The 27,402-nt window shown below is 37.8% G+C and overlaps 1 protein-coding gene and 1 long non-coding RNA gene across 5 annotated transcripts; one reads left to right on the forward strand and one right to left on the reverse strand.

The window, feature by feature from the left end:
- On the reverse strand, nt 1–27,099 carry CNGA3 (cyclic nucleotide gated channel subunit alpha 3). 4 transcript variants are annotated; one of them, XM_087895342.1, is made up of 8 exons: nt 26,539–27,099; nt 24,545–24,655; nt 17,654–17,785; nt 12,883–12,981; nt 11,753–11,905; nt 6,526–6,633; nt 4,426–4,532; nt 1–1,885 (listed from the first exon to the last, which is right to left on the reverse strand). In XM_087895342.1, exons 3-8 carry the CDS (start codon nt 17,752–17,754, stop codon nt 477–479), a joined length of 1,977 nt encoding a protein of 658 aa, XP_087751468.1. In that variant the 5' UTR covers nt 17,755–17,785; nt 24,545–24,655; nt 26,539–27,099; the 3' UTR covers nt 1–476. The 4 variants fall into 4 exon arrangements, with proteins under 4 accessions (XP_087751468.1, XP_087751467.1, XP_087751469.1 ...); XM_087895341.1 differs by lacking the exon at nt 26,539–27,099 and adding an exon at nt 25,777–25,866; XM_087895343.1 differs by lacking the exons at nt 17,654–17,785; nt 26,539–27,099 and adding an exon at nt 25,777–25,866.
- On the forward strand, nt 7,686–8,584 carry LOC117673755 (uncharacterized). The gene is made up of 2 exons (XR_004593559.2): nt 7,686–7,776; nt 8,391–8,584. It is a non-coding gene; the product is annotated as an uncharacterized LOC117673755 (long non-coding RNA).
- Nucleotides 27,100–27,402: the final 303 nt, after the last annotated feature.

The following is a 27,402-nucleotide window of genomic DNA, read 5'->3' on the forward strand; positions in this document are numbered from 1 at the left end:
AAGGGTTTTTTTAATGAGAAAAAAAAACGTAATGTAAAATGTATGCATTATATTAATGGAAAAACTGCTATTTCAAGAAAGGAAATGGGCAAGTCATGTTGTATTTATGCATCCGTATCATAAAGTCTGTTCCATTCAGAGAAGTATTGCTTTGCAGCAGGTGCTTGTTGCAAAGCTATAAAGATAAATGTGATGTGGTCTACTGTATACAAACACCTAATAATAAGATGTGATCATCATCACTCATAGAAAATCTTCCCCCAATACAAAATAAATAAAAGAAATGTGGAAATCTATTTCTAAAAAGATCAAAAAAAAGTTCAGCATTTACTATTTAGAAGACAATCGCTTCAGTTAAAAACTATACAAACTTGCTGATTCCAGAGGATAAAAAACAATCCTGTTCACATATTTGCAAGTGTGTTCATATTTTTGGGTGCAGTAGTTCTGTGCTAAATGAAGATGACCATACATACTTAATTCTTTTTTTGCTCTTCTGGTTTTCCAGCTTCGCCTGGTACATCTAACAAAGCATCACTTTCAGGTTTCTTCACTTTGGTCTCAACTTCTACAAGTCTCTGCTTGAGTTTAGACTGTGAGGCCGTGTATTCTGCTAAAAGTCTAGCAAACCTTGTCTGAAGAATATCCATAGCTGCTTCAAGTTTATCTACTTTCTCTTCCAGGTCTTTTGTGTCAGCTCCTGCTTTAGCTGCCTCTTCATCAATCAAGTTATCTTTCAACAAAATTTGCCGCCCTTTTTCTTCCAGTGCCTTTTTGGCATCAGGATATTCAGTGAGAGCTTCCATCAGGTCATCCTTAGACAAACAGAATAGATCAGAGTAACCTATGCTTCTGATATTTGCAGTTCTCCTGTTGCCAGCTTTGCTGCCTTTGATGTTCAAGATGCTGATTTCTCCAAAGTAACTGCCATCACTTAGAACCACAAACTGCGTCACCCCATCATCTGCCACAACAGCCAGTTTCCCTTCTTTGATAATATACATCTCTCTTCCAATATCACCTTTTTTGCATATATAATCTCCAGGACTGAAAACAGTAGGTTTTAATTTCAATACCAATTCAATCAGGAGTCCAGCTTCACAATCTTGGAAGATCCGCACTTTCCTTAGTGTGTCCATATGGACATTTATGGCAATCTCAGCCTTCAGCTTATCAGGGAGGTATCTCAGGACTTTTGTTTCTTCTACTGTTTTCTTATTGGTCCACAGATAATCAAACCATTTAATCACTCTTGCTTCCAATTCTTTAGTGACCTTTCGAAACTGCAAGTATTGCTTGATGGAATCAACCTTGGCCTGGAACTCTGTCCTAGAGGCATTCATGTTAGAAATCATAGCGCCTACATTACCCACGATGGTAGCAAAGATAAGCACACCCACTAAAAAGTCCATGACCACAAACAGATACTCTTCATCTTTCACTGGAGGTGGAGTTTCTCCGATAGTTGTCAATGTTAACGTTGACCAGTATAAGCTGTAAATATACTTTCTGGACAGTCGTCCGTGTTCTGGATGGGAGATATTGGGATAAACCCAGGTGTCAGTCCCAAATCCAATTAGTTTGGAAATGGAGTAATATACACATGCATTCCAGTGAATAATAATGAGAATGTACAAGACAAGGTTCCCAATACGAAATATATTTGGATAGTTTGTTCTTGTTTCTGTACGATCAAAAAATTCAAATAGCCGGGGAAGTCTCAGCAACCGGTTAAATCGCAGTTCAGGATAGTTCATTCCAAAGTATAAAAACCCCAAATCAGTTGGGAAAAGGGACAACAGGTCCAACTTGAACTGCAAAGTTGATTTATAAAATTCTTTTAATTTCTTTTCATCTTTAACGAGTAGTCCTTGTTCAAGGAAACCTTAAAGTAGAATAAAGAAAAAAGGCAAGAAATGTTTTGAGCAGAAATGCCTAAATCATAGTTTTCCATACTAACTTGCAAGTGCAAAATATGTTGCAGTGACCTATCATTTTATCTCCTCTTAGGTATCTTCCTCTTTTACACATTTATATGCTGAAAAGAGCATAAAGAGCTTTGCCTTCTGAAGGATATCATCAAAGAAAGCAAAGTCCTTTTTTTCCAAATTAAAACATACTTTAGCCCTGTTAAGGACATGTGTTATTGTTGACTTTTGCTGTCAGTTGTACCTCTATGTTTTACAGTTTTCAATTCATGTAATACCTGCTATCTTAAAGGTGCTTTTTTCAGGTGGCAACTGGACTTGCTTGTTTTTTTTCTTTTGAAGACATTTTGCTTCTCATCCAAGAAGCTTCTTCAACTCTGACAGGAGAGTGGGGAATGGGAGGATTTACCATATATTCCTTGCAGACAGCTGGTAATTTGTATCCTTTTAGAGAGTCCTTGAAGCACTTGGAGGTTTAACTGTGTACTTAGGGTCACCTTTCAGGTGGTTCAAAGAAAAATTGTTCAAAGTTCAATGTTCAAAGGGAAAAAAAAGGAAAGGAAAAAGGAAAAAACAAGGAAGTCCAGTTGCCTCCTGAAAAGAGCATCTTTAGAACAATCATGACCTGGAAGACTGAGAATATCTGCAGACATAGAAGCTGCTACTTTTCTCTTTTTATTACATTTTTAGTTTAATCTTTATTTTATGACTTGCCAAGAAAGTTTTGGCTATCGGGAGGAACAGACTGCAATCTTCCAATCAATCTAAAATCTCTCCCCTTTTAAAACATAGTTTCCTAATAACAGGTTTGTTTGTTCTAACTCCCAAATACACAAGTTTTGTTATCTGGAGAGTGACCGCAGGCAATTGTCTAGGGTGTCAAAGCTGCTGTTTAAATTGGAGCCAAAACTTTGTGAAGAATGGAGTTCAAGGATTTTAAGGGGTGAAAAGTCTTAAATTTATGCAACACTTAAAATTACCCATTTGTCCTATTGAATCCCCATTCCATAAAATAGAATTAGGGAACAAAATCATAGAGATGCTATGATGTGTTACTGTATGCAGGGAAGGTTTAGCAGCATGCAAGGTTTCTGAACTAAAGAATATTTAAAAATTATGCATCCCAGAGAGAGCTTGAATCTCAAAAATAATGCCCACACTCTCCACAAAGAACTGGGTTAGATTTTATTAAAGAGGAAGGAAAGCAAGGAAAGTTTTTTAAAAATGAAAGCAGAAAATGAATGCAAAACCAATGAAGGAAAGAGTAGAAGTCATTGGGGAAATAGCATTTTACCAGCACTGCAAGTAACCAAAGAGCTAGAAATGGGACACCATATTTGCAAACAGATTTTAGGGAAAAGGAAAACGTCTTTGGGGAAAGAGAGGGTTGTGTCAAAAAGGCAAGACAGCACAATTGAACATTGCTCCTTGTGCATGGGACAAATGTGGGACTTTGAATGGACTTGCAACCGCCATCCTGATTATTTTGACATCACTCTGCATGGACAGCAGGCAAGTCCCACCTATGCTCTGTAGAATAGTGGTCTCCAACCTTGGCAACTTTAAGCCTGGCAGACTTCAACTCCCAGAATTCCCCAGCCAGCAAAGCAAAGCTGGCTGGGGAATTCTGGGAGTTGAAGTCCGTCAGGCTTAAAGTTGCCAAAGTTGGAGACTCCTGCTGTAGAAGACCCTTGTCTTTGGATACACCAAGGGATGCAGGAGGAGGGGTACTGGCACAAATGGGGAGAATTGGGGAGGCAGAAATTCAGTGGGAGAAGGAAAGAAAAGGAAAAGGGGGATTGAAAAGCGAGCCTATAGGTAAGGTGAGATCAGGTGAGGAACAGAGAAAGACTTAATTATAGATAAGAAGTGAGAATGGATCAGAGAAAGAAGGGCTTGTCTGTGCTTTCATTCATTGAGGAGAAGGGATTGATAATGCTTCCAGGAGTTCATGGAGGATGGAGAAGACTGCAAAATTAATTTCCCTTCTTTCTGATCTGCCCGAAAACCAAAGCTTTATGCTGTGCCACCCGATTGGGTTGTTAGAGGGACTTCAGAGTCATTCCTCTCTCAGAAGCAAGTTCACAAATGTTTCTCAGCTCTGATTGCCTTAAAATGTACCATCATCATCCTCTTACAGTGAAGATGATAGCATTGATTAAATGTTAATCATTGAAGCAGCCTTTCAATCTACTGTATACAATATATTCAACTATTTGGTCTATTTCTCTACAACAGATGTTTTATTCTGTATCGCTATTGGCATTATTAGCACTAAACCTGGACTAAATGCTACATTTGCAAGGGGGGAGTAAGGAAAAGAGAATTACTCATAGGTTCTGCCTTGTAGTAATCATTTCTCCAATATCTACCATGCAATATTGGAATTTTCTCGGGTCAAGCTAAAGGAGAAGAGGGTTTCTGATAAACTGGTGACTTCACTCCATGTAGTCAATATTCTTAAGAAATTAATTGATGCGTGTAGACAAATGCACACCTGTCCTGAACTTGACAAATGTGTCCATGAGGTAGATAACATCAGAGGAATAATCCAAGAACAGCCAAAGTGCAAGATGATTCATCTGAAGCTCATCAAAGCAGGCCCTAGATAAACCAGATGATCTGGTTAGAGTTAGAATAGAAACAAATAAATACGATACAATAATCATATGTTTCTTGCAAGAAATAGGCAAATTGGGAGGATTGGAGCACAGTTAGAATTTTTAGAACACGGTGTGATTGGGTATTCTCACAATACGATTTGCCTAATTAGAAAATAACTTCAGTGATAGATGTGGCCAATCACAAAACGTTTGTTTACCAAAGAACAACTGATGAGATGATTTCCTGTCTATCCATTTAGCCGCCTGAAATATTCCCTATCACTCTATTTTCTCTGCTGGTGCACACTTCTAAACAATTTACTGGAATGCATCTCCCCACAATTAATGGTTCTTAATAATATGCCTCCAAGCCAGTAGCTGATTTTGCAGCAGATCAACCTCTCATTTGCTTACAGTATTTATAAATGAAACACTCTTTTAAAAAAACAATAAAGCCTAACAGGATTGAAAACTAAATAAGCACCAAGTCCTGTAACCACAAAATCATTAGTTCCCATGCCTTCAGCTGACAATGTCTTTGTTAATATATTTTTTTTATTTAAAAAGTTTTACAAATACATTTTCTCCCCCCCCCCAAGCCCCCCATACCCTCCCTAGCCCTCCCCTTTCCCCCCCCCCCGGACTTCCACAATATAAAATCCTAATCTTTGTTAATATTTTTATTGAAAAGATCTGTTTGCAAATCCCAAAGGTGCTTTTTTCAAAAGGCAACTGGACTTTCTTTGTTTTTACTTGAAGATGTTTCACTCCTCGTCCAAGAAGCTTCAGAATTGAAGAAGATTCTTGGATGAAAAGCAAAACATCTTCAAGCAGCAACGAAGTCCAGTTACCCTTTGAAAAAGCACCTTTGGGATAACTATGACCTGGATGGCTGAGAATCTGAATAGACATCGGTTTGCAAAGGTTTGCATTGCCAACAAGATGGCCATTTTTTAAAAAAAGCAAGCTGCTCTTTCTCTCTATCTTTATGAATGCATTTGCTGATTTACTTCTAAATGACTCCAGGTGGCACTTATTTATTTATTTGTATTTGTATGGCTGCCCCTCATCAAAGGGACTCTGGGCAGTGAACAAACACTACAGTCCTGTAACTGAATGAAAAGACCAAGGCAGAGTGTTAGCCCATATAAGGAACGTAGCCGTTCCTTGTTGACAAATGACTCCACCAGGTGGCGCCTAAAGGCTGCTTCAAACATGGCATTTTCGGATTCACTGTGTATGGATCAAAAGACTCTGATACACGGACATAATTAAGCAAAGAATCCAAACCATTGTCTTCTTGTGCTCAGAATGAATAGTTAGCTAGACAGAGATTTGTATATTATTTGGTTGGTTTGCTAAGTATGCTGTGTGAACCTGACTGTTGTGTTTTTGCAGTTCTTAGTTTCTTGCTTCGTTTGTGAGAATTGAGTCATTTGGGGTTTATTCAGCTAACAGAGTGAAAACAAACCACAGAGCTGTGTGTGTCAATCTCATCCAAGACTGTCTTTAGTTGATTACTGAAATATTAAATAATCATTAAAGAAAGCCTATCTTCAGTGCAATTCACTCATGTCCTCTTGTTTCAGTTCTACCTCATCCAGGTTTTAGTGAGAAATGTTGTGTTCTCAGAAAGCCCACAGTATCTCTTTCAAACTATTTTTAAAGCATACACAACCTCACTTGCTGCAGTATTGTGATTGCCTAAAATGGAGCTGATGCAAATAAATGTTTTGTGAGGGACAGACAGACAGATTAAATTTCAGAACCAGAAGCAACTGCAGAGGAGTGGAGTATCAGGATGCTGGCGGGAACTGTACAATTGAAGCGCCTTCTCTTTTCATGTGAATCATATATGTAACACGTGTAGATAACTGCAGAGCTTTGATTTCTAGCCACAATCTTGACTTTTTTTTAAATCACCACCATCACCCCAGATGCCAGTGACAAAAATACCAGTAACAGCACAGGGATGCATTGAAAATCATCCTTACCTACATACCAATATACAGAAGTTATAGAATACAGGTACTGCAATGATTCCCAACCACCTATAATACAGGTTGCTTGAAGGATCTATCACAAAGATTTCTTTCTTTTTCCTGGAAATGAAAAAAAAAAGGAGGTTTATGGGCTCATCAAGAACTCTCATCAAAGAAATATATTTTACCAATAAAGGAGAACATTTGTAGCTCAGGACTGAAATGAGAGGCCTGGGTGCTCTCTGACTTTGGTTGTTTTCTTGCAAGACATTTCATTACTCAAACTATGGTAGGTAACATTGTCATTAGCGCTGGTGTTAGTTACTTAGTTTGGATAATGAAATGGAGACAAGAAAACAACCAAGCTAGGAGAGCACCAAAGGCAGATGTCTGCAGCTAGGAAAGAAATCCTTTATAGCTGGTATTGACCATTCAATCAATAAACATTCTTAAATTGAAAGTGGCAAATTTATATTTTCAATCACTAGAACAAGGGTTTCAATAATATATGTAACAGCCTTGAATTCCAGTTGACTGAGTCCTCCCTCATCCATGATAGAACTAACTCAGTTGGTCTCCTGCCATTCTGGGCCCAGGACAGACCCAAATGCCCTGTTTCCATGATTTTGCTATCCCATCTAAAAAGCAGTTATTAAGGCAAATACTGATGGTCTGATGGATCACTCTGACTTGAGGACAGTCCTCTTGGTCCTTTAATCTAATATTCTACCAAGTTCCCTGCAAACAAGAGACAAACTTTAATAAATACATCCTCTTTTTTTAATGCTAGTTCCGTTGCAGCATCCATCCATTCATTCATTCATTCACTCACTTATGAATCATATTTTCAATCACTGCAATCTCTCAGACTCTTGGCAGCTCATAGTAATTAAGAGTAAACAAAGGACGATGTAGTGAAAAATCAGGCCATCCCCAATAAGAAGAAGATGAAAAGTTAAAAAAAACATGAAAAGATAAAACTGTCAAGATAAAATCTTGAGAATCCTATGACTCATTATAAGCCTTCAACAATTCCCAGGAAGATAAAACCATCTGTACCAGCCTGATTTTGACTAGGAGGTGACTTCATAGTAGCATAAGGCAGTGTCACCATAAAGCAGCAATTGCAGATGTCAGCACTATCAGTATCACAGAAAGGAGGATCAGTAGCAGGATACAAAATGCAGGCAGGTCAATTCCAACTGGTGGAGGGAGTCCTGCAAGTGTCTCAGTGCCAAGCCAGCTAAGGCTTTCTAGATACAGGTAGTCGTCGACTTACAACCACAATTGAGCCCCAAATTTTTGTTGCTAAGTTATTAAGTGAATTTTGGTCCATTTTATGACCTTTCTGGTCACTATTGTTAGGTGAATCACTGCAGTTGTTAAATTAGTAATGTGGCTGTTAAGTGAATCTGGATTCTCCATTGACTTTGCTTGTCAAAAAGTTGCAAAAGATGATCACATGACCCCGGGACAATTGCAACCGTCACAAATATGAACAAGTAGCCAAGCGTCTAAATTTTGATCACATGACCATGGGGATGCTGCAATGGTCATAAGCCATATTTTTCAGTGACATTGCAACTTCAAACTGTAATGACCAGCACTTTGAAGTCAAAATGAAGTCATTACAGGCCCCAAACCAAAGGTGAGTTGCTGCTTCAAGAGTACTTTGCCCCAGGGAGGATCATATCTAATATATATACCATTGGTGGGCAAAGACCTTGATCTCTACCTGGCCATTAAAGAGGAAGACCTCTGAATCTTAGACCTGCTTTTTGACAGTCAACATTAAGGCAGCTCAGTGGACAAATTGCAACTCTATCATGCAGGGAGTCATTCTCAACCAGTTTGTCTTATTTATATCCTAACCCCAGCCTCTACACAGCAAGACAAGATGTTGACAAGACCTCCTACTCAACCTGTGATGATGACCAACAGCTGAGTATCATCAGCATACAAGACACTGCCCACCCCAAACCAATGATCGATGACTTGTCCTTGCAGTTTCATGCAGGTATTAAAAGGCAAGAGGGAAAATAGTGAAACCTGCAGTCAACTGCTTGCTTAATCACTCTGTGTGCCCCTACTTATTGGAACCACTCTCTTAGGAAGTACCGCCAATATCCAACCTTCACCAGAGGTTCAAAAACATATTACGATCAGTGGTATCAAAAATGATTCAGCCTATCTCCAGCCAAGTTCGAACAAGACAAATGATAATTCCAACAAGACAAATATTAATTAAACACACACACACACACACAATATATATATATATAAATATATATTTATTGACAAAGAAATAAAGGGAGACTTTGTCAGTAAATATAAATTTAACACAAAATAGTTTGTCGTGCATGTGACTGCCTGAGGGGCTGGATTGGGGCTGAAATGCGAAAGGAAGCAGTATGTTCCTTCCCATATTTGGGTAGACCAGTGAAAAGTTTGAAATTTACATTGTTATAATCTTACAGATAATTTTTTATAAAATGATATACTTTTGGTATTCGTCACCAGAAAAAAAGTATAAAATGTATAAAGGAAGAGAGGACTTTTTACCATGCTTGGTGGATATGTTAAAAAGCCAATCTTAATCTAATACAGTTATTTTAAGAATAACAAGTGCTGGCTTTATCCCATGCCCAAGGCTGAAAGCTGACTGGAAGGTGCCTGATAATCCATTTCATCTTTGGGTGCTTCTGAGTTGTCCACTGACTGAAAGTTCAAAAACATTCCCTCACAAGAGTAGCTTAGAGATAGAATATTAATTAACAAGAACCGCTGGATCCAGGAAAGACCTGCTAAACAGGCAGAGCATTACAGCTTCTTTCAAGACAGCCAGTATTTCTATCCTTTGAGGCTCTAATTATCTCTCAAACTAGCTTATCTTCATAGACATCCATGCCCCATAAAGGAGCCAGGAGAAGCATGGATCCATGCCATAAGTGACTGAGGGTATCTCGAAGACTATCTTATCCTCTTCTTCAAAGACCATAGGCCCAGGTGGTCCAGGGTAACACGACAAAGCATTTCCCCAGTCACCACATCACAGTCAAGAACTTGAGCCCTCAGGTCCACAATGTCATGCACCAACTGATCACAGAGGCCAGGCAGGAACAAAAGTTTATGGCCTCCTCCCAAAAAGGAAGTTGGCCAGCCTAAACAAGGTCACCAGCTGGTAACCCCCCAATGCAGTCAGAAAGAAATATTATAACCATTTACCATTCTTATTGCCACAGGATAGGATCAAACATGAATTCACAACTACACTTGGTCAGACTCCCATCCAGTGGTGGGATTCAGCCAGTTCGCACCACTTCGGGAGAACCGGTTGTTAACTTTCTGAGCTGTTTGGTGAACTGGTTGTTGGAAGAAATCATTAGGACAGAGAACCGGTTGTTAAATTACTTGAATCCCACCACTGCTCCCATCTTATCTTTTTTCCCCAGTTGTTCCAGATGTCTCTTCTGATCTTCATCTGCCAGAGTTTCAGAATCGTATCCTGACATCACCCATCTAACTTTACATTGTTATTCAAGATCAAAAATATATGGTCTGTATCAATCACATGCTCACAGGTCTGAAGGTCCCCTAGGAAGCTTTAATCTAACCTTCTGCAACCCCTCTTAATGTGCCACTGATTATTTTTTTCCTGGCCAGATCCATTTTTTGAATAGGTGGCCTTCGCCTATTCTACAAGATTGAATATGTTCTACAGTCTCCCCAAAAATACTGCCAAGCAGTATGAAGGTGGTGTGCTTTTGTTGTTGTTTTATGCTTCGGAGGAAAAATGACAGTGCAAATTATATAGAAATGAAATGAATAGCATAAGGAGAGAGAGTAGGAGCAAACAACTTTTAAAAGAATGCATTATATATGATAATATTCATTGTATTTAAACATGAACAGACATCTGGGCAAAACTTCACAAAATCTACTTAATATAGTAAGCCCAAGTAATAAAACAAGCATTAATGAAGACAAGGATTTTTTTTAAAATCAAATCTGTGACAACTTTCAAATTTGCATTATTGGCAACCTCTAACAAGGAAAGGGCTAGTTTGTTACTACAAGGGCCACTTGTCCATTATGAAAATTTTAGCTGAATCAGGTTTTCAAAAGTAAGGAACAAAGGAACTCCCTTACAACTGTAGCAGCCTATTTACAAAGTGAAAACTAGGAAAGATTAGACAAAATTGTCCACGTTGTATCTGCTCTCTGCTGGTGTTGAAGCAGTTGGTATTAAATCTGGCCAAATGGATGAATATATCAATGAATACACATACACATGAAAAAAAAAATGAGCAAAACCAGTAAATCTTCCTGGCCACTGTATGTGTAAGCATCCATCTTTCTCTCTGTCTGTCTGTCTGTCTATCTCTCTCTCACTTTCTCTCTGTTTCACACATACATTCTAGCCTCCATCACTGGTTCAACTGTTAGTCTTCCCATAATGCTGAAAAAATAAAGAAGACAACTTTAATAACAAGGTTAAGCTCCATTACAGAATTATCCAGGACATCACCTTAGTCACATGTTGCCAAACACTTTTGTGTTGAAGATCTGGCTATTTATAGAAAGCATTTGGCTGGGATACTCAAGAAGTTTCATCGTCATAGTTGAATTATGAAATCTGCTGGACAGCCAGCAGAAATATCCACTTCTGCTACAAACTCATAGGAGATAAGAAGCATATATCTAACTCTCATAATATCTAACACTAATAAAAATATTTAACTCCAGGGGGGAAGAAAACATCACATACTCAAACACCCATTATATATATATATATATATTCCCAAAAAAGGGGGGGTCCATGGAAAATACGAATGTTAATATGAAATGGGAGCTTGCACAACTTAAAATAGGGTCTTTCATCCAGACTAAGATTCATTAGTTCCCCGTTAGTCATAAATTAACTTAAGAAAACTGATTTATATAATTAATCATCCAGTAATCTTCTGTTTCTTTCTTTTTCAGCACTTAGTATACAAACCAGGAGAACAGAGATTGGTTACTTGGCTAATTTAGGACAATAGAATATTGCTCCTATTCTAACAGAATAAGTCAATCAGCTAGTATTCAAATCTATGTGTATATATGTGCATGTAAATAAATGTTTATATATTAGATTTCTTCACTAAACCCGATTCTTCTAGAAACAAGTCTATTTATTTTTCTGCAGGTTAGCCCTGTTAAAAGTACATATATTTTCACTGAAGCAGCATCCTCTTACTTTTTCGGATTGTCTTTCCCATCCTTCTTTGGCTCAGCTTTGTTGTCTTTGTTTTCTCCCCCTTGAGCCTCAACTGAAGAATCAGATGTTTGGCCATCTCGACGTAAGTGCTTTCTGAACCAGTTTCTCACCGATGAGAAAAACCCTGAGGACCTGAAAGGAAAAACGGAACATGCCAGCAATGCAAAGGGCCAATATTAACAACTTCATCTTTGCCATTTGCAATCTAACACTTGCTAACTAGCATTAACAGCTAGACTGGCTTTCCCAGCCTGGTGACCTCCAAATGTGTCAAATCACCCCAGCCAAGAGCAGATGTGGATGATGGAAGTTGGAACAAATCTGTTCCAACAAATCTATTCCAACTGGACTGATCCAACTGTCCATCTGTTCCAAGTGGACTGATGAGACATGTGGAATGATTTTCCCCAATATATTCATTTGATGAATTGAATGTGTATGTACCAATTTCAGATAACAAATCTATATCCAGATATACAGTATTTTCACCACAATACACAAAGTGTTGAGAATATTATGCTCTGTAAGAAGTTAGTGAAGCTTCACCCAGCCACACTTTATTCAGCAATGAGACAAGATTCATTAAGCTTTGATTGTTCTCATGATCATGACTCATCACCTCCTAGAAAGATTGGGAAATGGGAGTTTGATTATCCTTAATGTCACATGTGTTAGTCTAGCTCTGATTAAAAGCTAAATAAAGTTTTCCCAGTAATATATAAATTACACTATCACTCTATGTTCTTCAGTTGAGCCAGATAACACACTTCCCATCTGCTGCAACTCATCCTTCATCATACTCACACACTAGACCAGTGTTTCCCAAGCTTGGGAACTTTAAGATGCATGGCCTTCATCTCCCATAATTCCCTACTCAACACATTTTAAAGTTCCCAAAGCTGAGAAACATTGGTCCAGACTGACTTAATAGTATAAACCAAGATCAACTTATTCTTCTCTTCATCCCTTTCATTTCTGGCTTCATGAAGACAAAATTCATTGCATTAACAATATTGTTATCTACTTTTATTTCATTCTTTTGCTTCCAAACAAGGTCCTAATAATCTTTTACAAGGTCATTTTCCAGACATAGTATAAATGAAGCTTACGTGTTTGTTGATCCTTCTGCGGATGTATCCCCTCCTGCTTCCGCCATGGAAATGACACTCTCTAATTTTGAAGATCTATCCTCACCCGGGGATGGGGTCCTTCAAAATCAAGCAGAAAGACATTTAGTCACAGTTCAATGTGTGCTTGCTTCAAGCTTTTCCAATCAGGCACCTGTGAAAGAATGTGCATTCCTTGATCAGTCACCAATATATTACTGTCATAAGTGATACTGAGGGAGAATAGATAATATATTAATCATTTTTGCCCTAGTTCAATATTTTTCAGCACCTAAAGCCTTTCCGGAAAAACATTACAATATTTGTACTTGTCTGATTTTTTTCACTTGTCCCATTTCAGGTGATCATAGTAGAAAAAAGCAACAAGGAAAGAAATTCTGAGAGGAATCAAAAACTAAATAACTCAACAGATGCTGTCATTCACACTAAGACAGGGGTCTCCAACCTTGGCAACTTTAAGCCTGGCGGACTTCAACTCCTGAAATTCCCCAGCCAGCAAAGCTCCAATTCTGGGAGTTGAAGTTCGCCAGGCTTAAAGTTGCCAGTGTTAGAGACCCCTGCTCTAAGATGATGGAAGGGAAGGAAATGTTGTTTCCAAGTGACATTTATATCTGACGTTTATAAAAGTTAATTATAAGTTTCAAATATAAATTGAAACAGCCATTGGTTTATCATATTTTCAGTTGTTTCAGTTTTATCTTCTTTATTAGATCAGGTTCACCATCTATAACAGAGTGAGGGTAGGTGTCTCTCTTCGTAGTTTACTGTGAGAGCAAATGTGGAAATATGGAACAGTTTAACTTATATAAACTGTCAAAGATTTCTAGCTTTCCCATATTATTTTTTTCCTGCCTATTTAGTGTTATATTCTGGCTTCCTCTTATGCATTCATCAGTCCAAATGATTAAATTTCATTTCAGTGATTCAAAAGTCATTCAGTGAATTGAAACCTGCTATTATATGGGACTTTTATAATGCCCGTATCATACTGTTACATACTACACTTATCCTCTTTGTTGAAATAGGGTGGGTGAATGAATATGTATGTGAAATGAAAAATAAGCTTGAAGAGTATATCTACTCAGATTATCTCTTTTCTGGAATAGATATGATCTTGCTGACATTTCAGAATTGTGGCAGATTATAAGTTAAGGCCTCTAGAAAAAGTTTTTGACTAGGAAAGAAGAAAAGCTTATCTTGATAAATGTTAGTCCTTTATTATTTTGGTATCTTCAACAAAAAAAACAACTTTGCTACACTTATACAAAAAAGTGCACATGCATGCAAATAGATCCCACTTTAAATAGAGAATGAATTTATTATATAAAAATATTAGGGTTAATACATCGTATTCTTAAATGTGAATTGTTTTGCATGTGGACAAAACTAATGGTGCATAGAAATGTATATGGTTCCAACAGTATTCCTACAAAGCCCCTGTTCTAAAAACTAAAAATCCATTGGGTTTTTTTCTTTCTTGATAACGAAGTAAGACTGGATTCCTTAACAAACAGGTTTTATATCTTACTTAACAACTCTAAGTATACACAGTTTGGAAGAAGTGGACATTACAAGAAAATAACAAAATAAATAAAAACCTATTTCTGAACTAGGTATAGCATCTATTTATCTATTATTGAACACTCACTGAGTAACTCTGGATGGTTATTTTATTTATTTATTTATTTGTGCCTTTGAATCAGCATTGATACCTGGCAACTGCCTGGACAAGTCCCTTCAGTTTACTTTGCAAGATTTCAAAAATGGTTTGCCATTGCCTCTTTCCCAGGGCTGAGAGAGAGTAACTGGCCAAGGGCACTCACCTGTCTTTATGCTTAAGGCAGGACTAGAACTCATGGTGCTTTAGTTTCTAGCCTGATGCCTTTAACCCCTATACTAAACTGACTCTCTCTGGATGGCTATCCAGCATTTAAAATAATCAGGAACATGTTAATCATTAAAATAATAAATAATAGTAAAATAAAATATACTGCATACACTGTATAGCTCCAGAACATATGGCTCCAATCAGCTCCTGTCTAGTACCTGGGCTAAGAACCAGTTTTCAGCAACTTTTTAAAGGGGGAGAGGATTGGATCAAACTAATTTGGGGAAGAGGTTATGTACCTTTATCGACTTATGCCGCTGAATTCTGGATCAACTGTAGCTTCCAAGTGGCTTCAAGGGCAACCCCACATATAACAAATACTCCGAATGAGAGGCAATAAGCGATTGCCTCCTTAGCAATCCAGGAACTGACACAATTGACACACAAGAAGAATAAGTACACATTCCATCCTAGGGATAGTTACTATTTGCTAGTCAAGCAGGAGCCGTGAACCATTCGCAAACCCCAAATTGGATACCAGTCCCGTCTGTGGTAGTTCAAGCCCATCCTGAACAAACAATGAAAAATATCTAGGGCCAGGTGGCCTCAAAATCCATAGCCACATTGTCTTACCAGGCGTGACGCTAAACCTGTTTGTCTTGTTCCAAACTCTCACAGCTTCCGGACACTGAGAGTAACCTTATCACTATCACTTGGTCAGCCTGCATACAGATACAGGTAGCCTTCAATTTGTGACCACAAATGGGACCAGAATTTTTGTTGCTAACAAGGCAGTTGTTAAGTGACTTTTGTGCCACCATTATTAAGCAAGCAAATCATGGCAGTTATTAAGTGAATCATGTGGTCATTAATCAAACTCAGCTTCTCCCATTGACTTTGTTTGTTGGAAGCCATATGGAGTCACAGATGGAGATCATGTTTGAGATACTGCAACAATCATAAATACGTACATGCCAGTTGCCAAGCCCCCCAAATTTTGATCACTTGACCATGGGGATACTGTGACAGCCATAAGCACAAGGCCTGGTATAAGTCACTTTTTTTAGTGCCATTGTAACTTCAGTCAGTTGTAAATTGAGAACTACCTCTATATAACTGGGTATCAACAGCATGCTATTGACAATGCTTAATCCCATGTTCCCAGATAACTTCATCCAGTAGCTTCATATAGATGTTAAATAGGAGCCGTGAGAACGATGAACCCTAAGGCCCACTCCTACATACTTGGGTAACCCTAGATGTGTCTACCCCATCAAAACTGATTAGAACTAGCACCAGAAGAAGGGAGAGAAGAGAACCACCTAACATGATAACATGATAGTAATATATGTCTAGATGCACGTTTAAGTAGCAAAGACTATATAATTGAAAAAATGTAACAAAATTAGGACTGTTTTCAAGAGAGATAGGATTGATCATATTTATTCTGACATTCAATAAATGTTCTTTAAATTGTCACTGTCGCCACTCCCAAATGATAGCTTTAATAGATCTCAGCATGGCAGCCACAGGGGGCATGAAAAGAGTCAAGTAGATGGCCATTATCATTGCCTTCCATTTTCATGTGCATGAAATAACTTTTCTCTGCATTTACCTCCATGACATTGCTTTTATCTCATGCTCAGTCCATGAATGAGACAAACTTAACGAAATCAATGTTTTCCCCCATTTTTTTTTTCTGATATTGTCCAAGGGCAGTTTCAAGATGTGCTGAATCTGTCAAACATAACCTTTTCATTACCTTGGAAGGAGATCAGGTGATTAACAAGGACAGAACAGAGACAATGTAGGGTTACTGACAATGATGATGACAAATGTTATGCTGGTATGATTTTGTGCAAGTTCACAGATGAATGGATAGCTATACAATTTGGTAGGAAAGAAAGGAGTTTTTTTTTTTAGCTATCTAGCTTCTTTTCTGCTTAAGGAAAGGCCCGCTAATGTTTCTAATTCTTTCCAATAGAACAGTTCCATCAAGTGACTACTTGAAAAGACCACCCTGTTTGAAAGCACACTCTCTAATTAAAGGATATAGATATAGAAGTAAATGGGAACAGTCTTCTCAAAGTTAGCCTCCTTTAATTCCTGTTGATAATAAAAAGGGAAATTATCTGTTGCCTAGAAATATAGAAGAAAGACAGAAGGCAACAAGACAGTCCGAGACCTGCGGAAAGGAAGCTCCAAATGATAAATCCCTTTGCAAGTTAGGAATTTGCTATTAAACTTTATGGAGTTGCTTCTGAGAAAGTATGTTAGGGTAATAAAGATGTAAAGCTGACCAACCGCTGTAAGGCTGTGGACCAGGATGAGTCAGCAGGGCTATTGCCGCTTTAAGACTGAGGATGAGTCAGCAGGGTTATTGCCGCTTTAAGATGTCTATATAAGGGAGGCCATGAGAGGGCGTATCTCTCTCTCCTCATATATCTCTCTCCTTGTCGTATTCTATCTGCACTGTAGCTCTCCGTGTAGAGTTGAAAATTGCTTGCTTGCTGGTATGTGCCTACCACATCTATGTCTGTACATAGAAGTCTTGTATATAAACCACTGTTTATACACAAAACCTCTATGTCCTGTATTTTGCTCCTGGGTTGTCTCAGAATAGTAGTCACGCTGTAAACACTCTGACAAAGTAAATAATAAGGGTGCATATTTAAATTTCAGTGGTCGGCAAACTGTATTTATGGATATGTGTTTTAAGAATGGAATTTATTTTTTTCCCATTCTTTGCCTTCGCATCTCCATAAAATTCCTCTCCTCTCCTTAAATAAAAAAATATTTATTTATTTATTTATTCATCTATTTAATTGCTATAGCCACTCATCTTGAACAAGTGACAATTGGGTGGTGAACAATCATGAAACTTCTCTGATGATGGTGGTGATGGTGATGGGCTGAATCCATTACCTCTTAATTCCATTTTCAAGTCTACCAGGGTCATCGCTAACAGTCTTCCCAGAAGATCTATGGGCAGCAGGGTAGGAGTGATAAGTGTTAACTTTAGCCATTTTGCTTAATGTATCAGCCACCAAATTATACCTGTGATACAAGGAGAAAATATTAGAAACTCTGTAGAATAGAATGACATTTAAAAAAAAAAGAGGAAAAGAAAGTTCCCAAGAATCTTTTCTTAGAAATCAATTGTATTTAATTCAAAGATATTTACTGTTCATTTCTATAGAAGTCTTCTCAAACGTAAATTTTATTGAATTCAGTGAAACTTTCTTCTAGGTAAGTGTGAGTGTTTGAGATGGCAACAGGCAAAAACAGATCCTTTAAGTCAGGTGTGTCCAACCTTGGCAACTTTAAAACTTGTGGACTCCCGGAATTCCCCACCCAGCAATTCTAACACTTGACGTCTACAGATCTTAAAGTTGCCAAGGTTGGACACCCTTACCTTAAGTGTTGTTGGGCTGCAAATCTCACAGCTTTGATTTCTTAGATGGGATGGGAACTGCATAAATAAGGTGGATAGAATTATGCATAGTAGGGAATAAATCAAAAAATTGTTTCAGTTTTCACAGTATTAGAACTTTGACTATCCAGTGAAGCTGAATAAAGAAAATGAAGAATTTCAAACAAAATGCATCCAGTTTGTAAAATTTGCTTCTGCAAGAATCTGCAACTTGAATGGCTTAAAAGATTATTCCAATTTCATGGAGGAAAAGACTATCATTTATAACTACACTTCATGTTCTTAAATATACCTAGTCAACACTGTTTCCCTCAATCTTCAGTATATTTTAGTTTGCCAGGAATTGTTTATAGGCCAAATAAATATTTAAAATTTCACACGACTCTGCAGATAAAGCAGGAGTGGCACATTGTACGATTACAATTAATTTTTTTTTATTTTCAGTTCTCATTTACTTATGAAATATAGAGTAACATATTTATTGAAACAAAAGTGTTAGAAGTGTATGAACATTTTATTACCTAAGGCTTAGCCAATTATCCACTATAGCATTTTATTTTCCCCCTGTAACATACATGAACCCTTAAATTAAATAGGAACAAGAGAAGAAAATAATAGGCTGGATCAATATTGAAAATATGGCTGCATTCATCTTTGACTCATAGGTATCATTTGTCAAGACATAGATCAAAAGTTCAGGGGGGGTTTTTGCCTATAAGAATTTGACATTGCAAAAACACAAACATACACACAAATATACAATAAGTGGATCACTGTATTTCCATGTCATAGTCTGTACTTGCAACACCACATGCTATAAAATATTATGCAATTGTCTGCAAGTACTCTCTGAGCTTAGCTGTTTTCTTGGAGACGTTTCATTATCAAACTAGATTATATCATCAATGCTACCTAATGCTACCCAGTGCTGTAAAATATTAAGTGGAAAGAGGGCAAATGTATAAAATAAACACATTCCTAACAAGCATGTTAAAAACACATAAGTATGCTTCTTAATATTCATTTTGTTTTTCTTTCCATAAAAAAGCATTCCCTACATGCAGTAAACCAAAGTGTGCTTAGCAAGCCTTTAAACTATGCACAAGTATGCAAATATCAGGGATAAAAAGTATGGCACCTGGAACTTCCTGCACATTTGTCATCTCTCACAATTTCATCTGTGAACAGACCACACACAAACACACAAATTTTAAAAAAGATAGACTGAAATTCACCAAATGTTGATAATTTTAGGAGTGGGAGTTTGAGGTATGTAAATATCGTTGAGCCTATGTTGAGATGCATATGTGATGTGCATCTAAGTGATAAATAGCAATCAGTTTGAGAGAGAATTGTAAGGCTTTTTAGAAAGATAAAATCAATTGTCACTACTAATAATGTTCTTTGTTCCAGCTCAAAAAATGCTGTCACTTAAACCAAGCTCAAACTGCAGGATTTGGGGGGGGCTGTTGTGGGAGAGGAATATTTCACACTGGGTAACAGTGATTCACTGAAGGCATTTAACAGAGACTGCTTTGACCATCTGTCAGAGTCATTTCAATTGCCTCCTGTGTAGCAGAGAAAGGAATTAAACTTAGATGCCTTCCAGGGTCTTTTCGAAATCTATGATTCTAAAACAATGTCCATTTAGCCAGAAAACACTTGTAACGCTTCCCACTGTGGAGAAAAATGAAAGCAAGCTGTAAAGAGTATACTTAGAAACAGTCAGGAATAATCACTGAATGGAGGCAATCCATAACTCTCCATTCTTTGCTTTAAAGCCAATGGTGTGTTTAGCTTAGTGAAAACTGTGGAGGATGGGTGCAAATCCCTTTGCATAACAATGTTATCCTTCAAAGAGCTGGTCACGAGGTAATGAATATGTTTAAATGATGAGCTGAGCAGAAATCGTTCTATTCAGCACAGTCACTTCTAGGATTAACAATGGCACAAAAGTAAGCGGTTTGCACTTTCTGCCTTTGGACCGCATGAGGAGTAACTATTAAAGCTGATCTGTTATGAAGGCAGAGGTAAGGCACAGAATCCATGAAAGGATTATGTTCTATGAAGAGAGACGAAGAGGACAACTTGAAAATGTCAGTAACAGGAGCCAAATCCTTCCATAATAATCTGGTTCCCAGCTCAGTTCTGGCCTGTTAAATCTCTTCAAAGTTTTTCATGTCACTTGAGCCTTACATAGTCATCCTTTTTACGGCAATTTCATGTTTTTAAAATTCTTGGCTGGAACTCTTAATTCCACAAAAAAAAAAAAAAAAAAAACCAGATGTGGCACCAAAAATGTTCAGGGCAGGCCTTCTCAGTAGAACCTGGAATCACTTTAGGTAACTTCTGTTCTTTCCTATGCTTTGTTCAAACATCCCAACTGCAGCCACTTACAATCAGGCTTTCATAATATGTCTGCAATTGTCAGCCCCAAAGAACTAAGAAGAATGATACAGTAAAGCAACTGAATTACTTCTGAATAGTTCCTTTATTGCTGTTCATCTACAATTAGAAATCTTGCCAGAATAAAGCAATTACCAATAGCCCTAGCAATAGCACTTAGACTTACTGGTATATACCGCTTCATAGTGCTTTGCAGCACTCTCTAAGTAGTTTACAGAATCAGCATATTGCCCCCAACAATCTGGGTCCTCATTTTACCAACCTCAGAAGGATGGAAGGCTGAGTCAACCTTGAACCAGTCAGGATCAAACTCCTGGCAGTGGACAGAGCCAGCCTGCAATGCTGCATTCTAACCACTTGCACCATCACGGCTCCTACCTGCAATAACTATATATATGCTCTGTGAATTGTTGGGGAGGGTCCTCCTTGATCTATTCCTGCCCACCAGATATTCCAAACTACAATGTCTCTTTGCTCTCTCCCTCCTGCGACTCTGGACAACATTCCACCACAGCAATGATGTGCGCAAAGTTATTTGATGCTTAGCTCAGCATACATCTGAAATGCTGTTTTTTGCATGACTGGTTTAATCTATAGCTATGGAATGAGAAGCAGATTAACATGTCTCAAATGGTTATGAGAATAAAATCTTAATCAGTGCTTTCATTCCTGATCAGAAATGGTCTTGGCTGTAGATAACAGTGGCTTGTTGGATATACAATTCTGTTTTTCATTGCAGTCTTTTAAAAATTTGGAGACAGTTTAAGAGACATTGTCAAGAATATAGTGCTACCTTCATAATCTCATGTATTCCATATGCATTGGCCTATAACATCCACAATTCTCCAAAGGTACTGGATTGGCGAGAAGTGAGTTACTATAATCTGGATATAATTTTTACTGGCTGTAATAAAAAATACAATCCTTTAAATAAAATATTTGGAACCCAGGTATTTCAGAGCCAAATTCTGCTACCAAGCTTATAGTACTTAATTGATAGATCATTAGTAACCAACTGCACAAGCAGACTACTCCACCACAATGGTTCTATACTGTCTGAAATCTATGAGTAAAATTATGTATGTAAGTAAGTAGGTATGTAAGTATGTATGTATGTATTTTATTTAGGATCATCTGCTGGAATGAACTTGTTGTTTAGACTGTGACCATAATTCATTAATGTTTGTCTCTAGTCAAAAACCCAAATCCCACAAATTTTTTGTGAAAGATGCATGCTAATAAGTAAATCCTTTTAATTCAAAGTTGATAAGGGGAAGCATAGATTGGGGTTTTCCTAAGACCACCACCATTTTAAAGGATACATGATACTGCAGATATTGGTGAAATATATACTTTAAAAAGTCTGCCTAGGATAATTTTACATCAAAAAAGAAGTCATGATACAAATTTGACATAAGAGGTTTGTCGGAGATTTTATCTTGAAAAGCACATGTAATTACAGTTCAATAAAAAGATGACACTTTTATGAATTATTCCCTTTTGAAAAATCCTTTCAAATCTTATCTTACTCACACAAAATAGAAAATGAAATGGATGTATTTCCATCTATGCATCCATGAATAGAGAATGAGATGAGGAAATTTGAAGGAAGAGAAATGGGCTAATGAAGCTTGAGAAAAAGGACAGAGGAAGAAAACTAAGGTAAGACATGGCTTAAGATGTTGGGCTTGTCAGCTGGAAGGTGAGCGGCCCAGGTTCAAGACCTAAGCGCCACACAATGATGTAAGCTCCTATCCTCACCCTGGCTCCTACCCACCTAGCAGTTCGAAAATATGCAAATGCGAGCTGATAAATAGGTGGGAAGATAACAGTGCTCCATGACATCATGCCTGCCACATGCCCATGGAAATGGCTTCAGACAGATGGCATATGCCCCCTGAGAAACTGGCAATAATGTTTAAAAATAAATCAGCTAAATGTTGGAAATGCCACCAGTTACCAGGTTCATATTACCACATTCAGAACATGCCCTGAAGCAAAAATCTATTGGAATAAAATTAAGTTATGGTTGGAGGAAATGATACAACAACGAATGGATTTAAAACCAGAGCTATTCCTATTGGGTATCTTACCAGAGAAAATTAGTAAAGATCATATATATTTGATTATACATGTAATAACGGCGACAAGGATTGTTTATGCACAAAACTGGAAAGCAGAGAATATACCATCGGAGGGAGAAGTAATTTAAAAAAATTTAGATTGTGCAGAAATGAATAGATTAACTATGACGATAAAGAAAAGAGAAGATTCAGAATATTTTAAGATATGGAATCAATTTTATTATTGGTTAGAAAAGAGATACAAATAAGTTTTAAAAGAGATTGGAAAAAATTGTTGTAATTAGAATACTATATTAGTGGAAAATCTTTGTAACGGATTTGGTAAGATTGAAGACAGAAGAGATAGAGAAGAGAAGAAACTTTTTGAAGGTAGCCCCGAAATGTCACATGGAAGAAATGAATTATGTACTAAATGTTTGTTTAGTACATACTTAAAAAAAAACAAAACTTTTTTTAAAAAAAGGAAATGGCTTCAAACAGCACTGGCTCAGTGCCCTTGAAATGAAGATGAGCACCCACCCACCCCCGATATTCAGCAACCACTAGCAGAATAAAATCTTCAGGGACTCCATTTACACTTATGGCTGAAGATCAGGAGTTAATATAGCATTCTGAAATATTAGAGGGAAGACTATTACAAAGACACAAGATAAATGAATGCAATAGAACAATAAAGGTAGTGGCATGAAAAGCAGAAACTTTAGAATAGAATAAGAGAAATAACAGAAAAAAGACCAAAGCAAAACTTTAGTTGGACCTGAGCCATATGGAAGAGAACAAAAAATATGAGTAATGGAAATTTGCCAGATGCGTCATGTGCTGGCCATGCCCACCTGTTTCAGTGAAGGGGGGGGAAGTCGCGACACATTATGTGATGACAACATGACAACAAGAGTTTGACACCCCTGAAATAGAAGATCTGCTCCATCTATATGACAACCCTACTCAAAGAGTTTTGTCAGCTCTGTGGAGCAATCAGAATTGACAGGTAAGCATGAAATCTGTAGCAGGATCTGGAAATTATCACCTAGTCTGGGTGAAAAAGAAATCTCTATTCTCCCTAAATAAGAAGTATAGATCAAACCATCCATTATTTGAAACAGTTCAGATTTTAAGAAGTAGATTATTCTTGTTGCAGGCAGGGGAAAAATATCTTTACTTTGAAGCAACTCATTGGATAAGACGAACCAGTTGTTTCTTCTAACAAATTAAATGCAACTTACCAAAAGAGTCAATTTTACAACCTAAATACATTTTGCAGGCCCAATATATCGTGTTTCCCCGAAAATAAGACCCTGTCTTGTATGTTTTTGAACCCTGAAATAAGCGCTTGGCCTTATTGCCATGCACTCAAAAGCCCAATTGGGCTTATTATCAGGGGATGTCTTATTATGGGGGAAACAGGGTAGTCTCAGTAGCTTTGTGAGTTTTCAAGCAAAGTGAAACAAATTTAAGGCAATATTAATTAGTACAAGAATCCCATATTTATCAAATAAAAGTGGAAGTGGAAACAGTACCTTTTACAGTACCCCCTTTAGAAGTAAAAGTTCACATTATAATATTGGAAAGACCAATAACAAGCCCTCTATGCATCAGTGAAAAATGATCTCATAGAACTTTCTGTGCATCACTGTACCTCTTACTGTCTTTAATATATACACAAATCTTTGAAAATCCCATTAACATATAGACATTTCTTTAATATAAACTGGCAATCCATTCAGGGTCCCAACTGCATATGAGTCCCACTTACCCAACTTTTATAGCCTTCTACTCTCTGGGGAACCTAGGAATGTTTCGCAGTAATTTGGTAGTCGCTTTTGAAACTGTCACTTTCTCATGATTAAAAAACAAATAAGGGAGATGAATTTTATGCTTTATACACTGACTAACCTCCATGTGCTTCATTTGTTTGATGTTCCTTTGTCCAGCAGCTTTTCTTCTTTTTCTCTCACTCAATGTTTGTTTGATTTTGGTAGGAGAGGATCTTTTAAGACACCAGAACTGTAGAGAGTGAGAGAGAGAGATAAGAGGGCAAAATCCGAAGAGCCAAATGAAAATCAGGTATATCCTTTAAATATTTATTAAGAGGCACTAGAGGGAAATGAAATGGTATATCCTTGAAAACGGCATATTTAGAAGATTGGATCTCTAAGCAGAAACACTTCTATGAGAAAAACTGGCCCATTTGTAGTTTTAGTTCCTGACAGGAGAAGACAATAATAGGGCTTTTACTATCATTACAACATCCTGAAGCATCCTTGTAGCATCCTGAAGGAAAGATGTTAGTGAAGATAGAAAACTGATCAATGTGTTGTAAGCAGAGATCACTGATTTGCATATTGCCAGAAACTTTATTGAATTGAGCAAGCAGTAGCTAATTCCACTCCTTAGACACAACCTGCTCATTTATAGCTAGACTGGTCCTACTCTGATAGCTTTTATTTAAGTGCCTGTGAAATGTTCTCACTCTGGATGGATGTGCCATAGAATTCACAGCTCTTTATAATTAAGAAGAGATTGTTTTGAATAAGGTCAGTACTTAGTACAACTCCATCCCTTCATTGGAATAACCTCAGTTTGGGTTCTATTTCTTTACATATGTAAAACAAAGCAGAAATCAAAGACTTTTCTAAAATTAGGCTTTTGACCATGCATCTAAATAAGTATGAAGAAACCATTACTGAGAGAAGAGGGGAAGCTGTCAATAGCAGAATGACTACCTGATCCACTTTCTATGGTCCTATGGTTTTATGTGCCAAATTTTTAAAAAAGAAGATTTGACACATCGATCAGTTTTAGTTGTTACTCTGTTCCCACCTAGTTCTGCATGAAAAATTAAACCTGGTTCAGAAGGCATGCATCGCTTTTCAGAAAAGAACACAAATACAACTAATATTTTTCATGTAGTTTCAGAGAAAAGGAAATAGGTGCCATCAAAAAGTAACATGAGAATTAGAATCTGTCAGAAAAAAAGCTGATGGGATAGCACGTGCACAGCTACTTGGGGCATAGATATGGGGAGCGGGAATTGTCAAAACTAGGTTCAGAAGGAAAAGGAAAATAAGAAAGTATTGCAGCTGATAAATGAGAAAATAGAGGAGATACCAGTGGAGCTCCCTTACCTGGAGAGAGTATGGAAGTCAGGGAGCTCTGAATTCTGCAGGAGAACCTCTCTGATTCTCACATTATGGAGAGAGAGAAAGAAAGAAAGGGGGGAGGGAGGGAGGGAGGGAGGGAGGGAGAGAGAGAGAGAGAGAGAGAGAGATGGGTTAAAACCAGCTAAAAGGAAAAGCAGCTTTTAGCTTTGACTATCTCGTTAAGGACTTTGCAAGGATCAAACAGTCAAGCCATGAGCTCTGAGTGCATTTCTAGCCACCTCATAACAATAGGTTTAAATGCCTGAAGAAATTTTGATATGGTTTGAGAGGCTTGTATATGAGTTTTCTCTTTAGGGAGATTGTCTCTGTGTGCATATATTTTAGAGAGAACATCTCTAAAACACAATGGGAATCATGCCCCAGAAGCCCTTCCATGTTATTCCTACAAACCTAGATTCTTAATGTATCAGTTTAGCAATGAGCCCAAGAACAGTTGGCACCTGCTTAGAGAAACATTTTCCCCCTCATTCCAGACATCCCAGATCTCAGCCCAAATAGTGAGAACTTTCCACTAATAATAATTACTACGTGGGTCATATTTTCCTTTGTAACTGAACAGTGTGCAGATACTTCTTTATAGCTGTATGTGTGCTAGGCAGCTGAGAGACCTTGTTTTAATTTTTTTTTTTAAAAAAGAGCCCCTATAGATTGGTGAGTATATCCCATTTCTTTGATACTCCTTCATAAATTTAAATACTTTGCTGGAGTTGTCAGCAAGTTTCCTACCTGCTCTGATCCAATGGATGCTAACTGCAGGCACAGCATGGCTTACCCTCTTGCAACAATGGAGGTAAGATGGAAAACAAAGCAAAAGAAAAAGCAGGAAAAAGCAAACCGAGCAGCTGTAATCCGAGGGCAGCCTTCAAGACTCGCCCTAAAGGAGCGCAACCCTGGATCTATCCCGAGGCGAATCTTCCCAGACTCACAATCCTCCATGCGTGCTCCTCTCCCCTTTCAGGTAATTCCTTTTAAGAGCAAAGCTTCAATTTGCTATTCTGGAAACTCGCCCCTCCCTGCTACCTTTTAGCAGCAAAGGGAATAAATGGCCGGTCTCTTGTTCCAGTTTGGGGACTCGGCTCCGAAGAGGTTCAGCACCAGTGGCCACAGACAGCATCCAACAGAAGCGCAAGGTGGAACAAGAGGGATTACAGAGGCGCCAGCAGGAGCTGTTCCCTCACCTTCCTTCCCTCTCTTTATCTCTCTCGGATTCTTTAAGCCCTGCTTCTTTCCCCTTCCTCTGTCTGCTTCAGGAGTCCAGCGGATATGCTCATAGCTGAGCCCAGCAAAATCTTCCACATTCAAACAGCACAACTCTGCCCCCTTGCTCAGCCTGAGATCTCTTGTGGCCACTTCCCAGAAGGCAAAGCTAAAGCTTCCAGGGGTGAGTGAATGAGCTGGTCAAGTCAGTTTCTACAAAAGGTTTGACCCTTTTCATTCAGGGTGCTGAACGGGCTAGAAGGATGAATTGCCATTTGAACAACTAGTATTGGATACAAAGATTGGGTCAAAGATACTGCATCTTTGAATGCAGTATCTGCATTTAAATTAAATCTCTGAGTAATCCTCAGTAGATGCACAAAAGTTTTCTAA

This window comes from Pantherophis guttatus, chromosome 5, assembly GCF_059756535.1.
Source record: "Pantherophis guttatus breed Tessera chromosome 5, ASM5975653v1, whole genome shotgun sequence".
Taxonomy (NCBI): Eukaryota; Metazoa; Chordata; class Lepidosauria; order Squamata; family Colubridae; genus Pantherophis; species Pantherophis guttatus.

Coding starts and splice junctions, on each gene's coding strand:
- CNGA3 (XM_087895342.1), bottom strand. CDS start 17,754: ATGGCTAAAGTTAACACTTATCACTCCTACCCTGCTGCCCATAGATCT. Junction 12,982..17,653: donor CTTGAAAATGGAATTAAGAG/GTAATGGATTCA, acceptor TTGATTTTGAAG/GACCCCATCCCCGGGTGAGG. Junction 6,634..11,752: donor GGGAAAGACAATCCGAAAAA/GTAAGAGGATGC, acceptor TTTCATTTCCAG/GAAAAAGAAAGAAATCTTTG.